Below are 4804 nucleotides of genomic sequence, written 5' to 3'. Positions count from 1 at the left end.
CCCCTTAGGGGGGGGCAGCATCCCCTGTGGCAGTGAGGTGGCGACTGGGGTGCCCCATGTGTAGGGGACAGCCCTGGGGGGGACAGCAATGTGCTCCGGGTTCCCCCAGGCACGGATGGCTGAACCCGGATGGGGAAGGGGCACCACAGTGTCCCCGTCCTGCCTGGGCACTGTCCCCATCCCGGTGGCCCGTGCCGCCGCGGCAGGGGCTGCCTGGGCGCTCACAGCCCGGGGCTCCCCGCTGTCCCTCGGGCCATCCCTGTGCGGCAGCGGGGGGGCTGCAGGGTGTCCCTTTGTCCCCCTGCGTGGGGGTGGCATCGAGTCGGGGTGAGAGCTGCGTGCTTAGCTGGTTGATGCTACAGCAAAAACAAGACCGACAGTAAAATCTGGGCTTTCCTGTGAGCCTGGGGGTTTACCCAGGACTTGCCTGTGGCCAGGCAGCTCTCGGTTGTCCCCATGGGTGACTGCGCCGGGGGCTGGGCACCCCGTGTGCTGCGTTTGCAGGCAGCGCAGCCCGGCTGCGGCAGGGGAAGGCAGCCGGCGCCTGGTGAGTAAGGGCCCCGTGGAGATGTGGAGGAGGCACCGGCTGGGTGTGAATTATTAACAGGCGCTCGTCTTGCATTGTGCCCTGGGGTCAAAAAATGCAACGAAGTGCAGGGGCTGGTGGGGACTCCTGTGTCGGGTTCCCTCTCTGAGGGGACAGCGTGTCCTGGAGAACGGTCCTCGGTGCCGCAACCGGCGCAGGAGCCTGCCCCGTCCCTGCTGACCTGGTGATGTGGAATGGGACGGTTAGCATGAAGAAACATCCACTGACAGCCAGAGATAAAGACCCTCGATGCTTCCTCCCGGTAACGGCACGGTAACGCCCGAGTGCCGGCTTGCCCGGAGTGGACCGGCACGGAGAGAGGACGGTTGTAGTGTGGGTGCTCTTATCTTGATTCCGAATTTATCTCGGCCAACCGCTTTGTGTAACTGAATGATAGCCTGATCGGTGGGTGATCTCCCTGAAGTTTTGCTTGGCGAGTCAGGGAGGGCGTTGGGGGGGCAGCTTCACCCCCTGCCTCTGTGTCAGCTAGATCTGTGCCCTAGATTTAGGGAAGTGGCTGGAGCTGTGCTTCCTCCCCTCTCAGGACAGGTCCGCTCCGGCTGGGTGCTGCTTAGGGTGCACCGAAGGGGAAGTCCTGAATCATATTTTGCATGGGGGCTGCAGCTGCCCCGGCCAGCTCCGCTCCCTGCTGTGGGGAGCAGAGCACCCTGCCTGCTTCAGCAGCCTGGGTGGAGGCTGGAGGCATGGATGGAGGCTGCGTTTCCCTGGCCGAAGCGTGGGTTATTCCTAGAAAGGTGGGGGCTACCCCGCCACCTCCCTTGGCTGACCACGGTGCGGCCAAGCGGGGCCGGCAAAGCCATTGGAACCGGCTGTGCTGGTACCGCTCGCGGCTCACTCAGTCACGCTGCGGCAAGATGCTTCATGTGGGAGCGGGGCGGCTCGTCTGGTGGCAACTCGTGCTCAGATCAGAGGAAACATTGTGAAACCGCAGCCTCGGGGGGAGATACCACGAGTTGCTATCGGTGGCATCTCCCCACCACGGCGGTGGGGTGCCAGTGTCAGCAGTCCTGGGTGGCTCAGCCCACACACCGGCCTGCCTGCTCGCCGGCTTTTTTTGGGGCAGCTTCCTGCCGCGGTGGGGTGGGAAGGGTGAGTGGCTCTTTGCTGCCTGTCTGAGCCAGTCTGGCAGCGCTGTACCAAATTCCCTGCCCGGGACGCCTGTGCCGCGCAGCCTGGCATTCCCATGATCCTGCCCCGCAGGAACGGGAGATGAGAGCCTGGACGCCTGCTGCCTGCCGGGGGTGCTGCAGGGCCGGGCAGGGTGGTCCTGGGGGGCTCCCACGGCCCCGCTTGGGAGAGTGGGTGGTCCCCAGGACCCCTCTGGCTCACAGTGAAGCCGCATTCGCTTGGGCAGACCCGGGGATGTGCGGGTGTCAGGATGCAGCTCACAACCCCGGGCCAGAGGAGCATGGCTCCACGGGGGTGGCCAGTGGGGGTGGCCTCGGTGGTGGGCACTGCCTGCCCCTGGGGGCCACGAGGAGGAGGGAGTGACGGGAGTCTCCTGCATGTGTGATGGTGGCGATGGCTCGTGGGTGGGCGCAGGGGTGGACGTGGAGGCTGCAGCAGCCTGGGGCCCGCAGCTCCTGCCCCAGTGTTCCCCTGGGGATGCGGGCAAGTCCCTCGCAGCCCTTAGGGGACCGCAGAGCCTGACCCTGTGGGGCCCTGGGACTGGGGAGGGGGCAGAGCCTCCCCGATCCTCCAGATGGGGCTCGGTTAAAACCAACAGCCCTGTAACAGGGAACAAAGGAGGTCTGGTCTGGTTTGAACCTTCTTGGACCCTTCCCATCCCGGTGGCTTGTCTGGGGCAGAGACACCGCGGTGTGCCCGAGTTCCCTGTCCTTCGGGGAGCTCCTGGAGCACCAGAGCTGGCTGTGAGCTGGTGCAGGGCAGCACCCAGCACCCTGCTGGGGTCCTTGCTCAGGATGGATCTGAGCCGGGCTGGGATCGTCACTGCCAGGCCTCAGCGCAGGGAGAACCGCTTTGCCCCAGCCCTGTGGTAGCTGGGGTGGCTGTGCCACATGGAAGCAATGCGGAGGAGGAATTGCCGTTCACGACTGAGAGGAGGAGAAATGGCTCGTGAGGAGGAGGATCTTGCAAAGTCCCCTGGAGAGGGGACCTTGGGGACCTGGCAAAGCGGCTGCAGGTTCCCCTCACCTATAGGAACAGGTTCCCGCGACTCTTCGGCAGCTCCCGGTGAAGCTGGGGACAGGCAGGACAGGGCACGCGGCCGTCTCCGCGTCAGCGCCTGGGCCTCGGGGGCAGTGGAGCATCTCGGCAGATTTGTTCTGTAACCTTGTGAAAGGGGAGGGAGAAGCCAGCCTGTCCCTGCCTGCTCCACGCAGGCGTCCTCACGCCGTCACGCTGCGGCAGAAGGAGGAGCCTGGCTCTGCTGTTCCTGACTCAGCCGGGACCTTCCCATGGCTCAGAGCCCGGCGTGGGGGGCAGATCTGCTCCCGTCCCCCGCCATTGCGCTGGAGGTGTCCCTGGCCGTCGCTCTGCAGGTGACTTCTGCAAGCGTGGAGGGAGCGTGGCTCCCTCTGCCAGCCCCACGGGAGAAGGACAAGGGGACAGATGGGCTGTCCCTGCCCCAGTGGGACAGGCCGGAGCCCTCCTGGCCCTCGGGGTGCCTTATCTCCCTCGGGCAGGCGGCAGGGCAGCGCGTGTCCTTGGGGCTGGTTATCTGCAGGCTGGAGGTGGGGAGAGAAGCCCTTGGCAGCTGCGTGTTGTGACAGCGTGAGGGTCTGTCCTCTGGTGTTTTGAGGGGGATGGAGCAGCTGTGAGGTGGTGCTGCACTTTGTGGAGGGAACTTGACTGGGGAAAAGTCAGCTGACAAGTGTCTGTCTGTCTGTCTTGCCACTGAGTGTGAGAGGGAAGGACATCTCCCTGTGCAGGATGGGGTGAGGGGGGATGTGGGGCTCCATGTGTCTCACCTGGCTGGGGGAAGGGGCCCACCTCCCTCCCCAGCCCTGTGGGGTAGGACCTGTCCTAGCAGAGGGATGGCTCTGTCTGTCCGTCTGCGTCTGAGCTGGCTGGGGCCGTTGGGGTTCCAGGGAAACAGGGCTTGCAGCCTCTCACTGCTCCGCTCTTTTCCCAGGCACCACCTGCGTCCTCGTGTCCTTCCCCTTCATCTTCAACCCCTGCCTGGGTTGCAAGGAGAACACGCCGCAGTGGGCAGCCTTCATCTACTACCTCCCCTTCATCGTCATCTTCCAGTTTGGCTGGGCGGCCACACAGATCTCCCACCTGTCCCTCATCCCCGAGCTGGTGACCAGTGACCATGAGAAGGTGGAGCTCACAGCTTTCAGGTGAGCACAGCCAGACCTAGGTGTCCCCTGAACCCAGGGGAGCAGCCCTGCCTGCGCCGGGTCCCATCGCTTGTGTGACGAGAGGTCCCCTGGGTGCCACGGGTCTGATGTCCCCTGGGTGCCATGGCACACTTGAGCCCTCGGTACAGCAGGACCGGGACTGGGCCGCGTGGGTGTCCTGCAGGATGTGTCCCAAGTGACACTGGTCTTCTGGGTTGGTGGCTCAAATCCTTTGGTGCCAGGAGGGAATGTCCTGATGCCAGGGATGTTGGTGACACAGCCCGTGGGGCACTTCCCTGAGCTGGGGGCGCTTCTCTTTTGGAACTGGAGGGTGATGCTCACAGGGGAGGAATAGACCCCCCCGGATGCCCCCAGGGAGAGCTGGGCACGGCCCTGTGCGGGATGTCCCATAGGTAGGGATGGCCCCAGGGCCAGGCTGGGCAGCACGTGCAGCTCCGTGCGCGGAGCCCGGCTCAGTGCCACTTATCTGGCAGGATCAGGCTGCGGGAAGGAGCATTTATCAGAAGTTCCCCTTCTGGCAGGCGAGAGGGGACTGCAGCGCAGCCGGGCAGGGAGGATGTGGGACAGCGCTGGGGTAACCCGGGGGCCAAGGGGTCTGGCCCTGGGGGCACCGAGTCGGGCAGCTCGGGACACCCTTGGGGCAGAGGTGAGCTGTGACTGGAGGGTGGACAGGCTGACCCAGAGGGATCTTGGTTTCTTCCCAGTCGTGCCCTGAGGCTTGGATTGGGCACGCTGGGAGGTGCACCAGTAACGCTAATGCCTGGCCAGATGTTGTGTGCTCTTGGAGGTGTCACCTCAGCAATGACGCTGGGGTGCAAAGCTGGCTGTAGCATGCCTGGCTTGGAGGGCAGCCTTGGGTTGAGGTGTCCCC

General features: G+C 64.8%; 2 protein-coding genes across 2 annotated transcripts in view; one reads left to right on the top strand and one right to left on the bottom strand.

Annotated features, from left to right (window-relative positions):
* HMG20B (high mobility group 20B) overlaps nt 1–458 on the bottom strand; it is a 9054-nt gene extending 8596 nt beyond the window's left edge. The window contains 1 exon segment of the mRNA XM_009323005.1: nt 379–458. Within this exon segment, the coding sequence (XP_009321280.1) occupies nt 379–458 (80 nt within the window).
* Nucleotides 457–4804, top strand: part of MFSD12 (major facilitator superfamily domain containing 12) — a gene marked incomplete at its 3' end in the record, with an annotated part of 7890 nt that continues 3542 nt past the window's right edge. Inside the window, exons 1-3 of the mRNA XM_009323004.1 lie at nt 457–547; nt 2950–3108; nt 3702–3912. Of these exons, the coding sequence (XP_009321279.1) occupies nt 457–547; nt 2950–3108; nt 3702–3912 (461 nt within the window). The remainder of the gene's footprint in view (nt 548–2949; nt 3109–3701; nt 3913–4804) is intronic.

Source organism: Pygoscelis adeliae, unplaced genomic scaffold, assembly GCF_000699105.1.
Source record: "Pygoscelis adeliae isolate BGI_AS28 unplaced genomic scaffold, ASM69910v1 Scaffold284, whole genome shotgun sequence".
In the NCBI taxonomy this organism is placed as follows: Eukaryota; Metazoa; Chordata; class Aves; order Sphenisciformes; family Spheniscidae; genus Pygoscelis; species Pygoscelis adeliae.
Note: the sequence above shows the minus strand (reverse complement) of the source record. Positions and strands in the feature narration are given on the sequence as shown.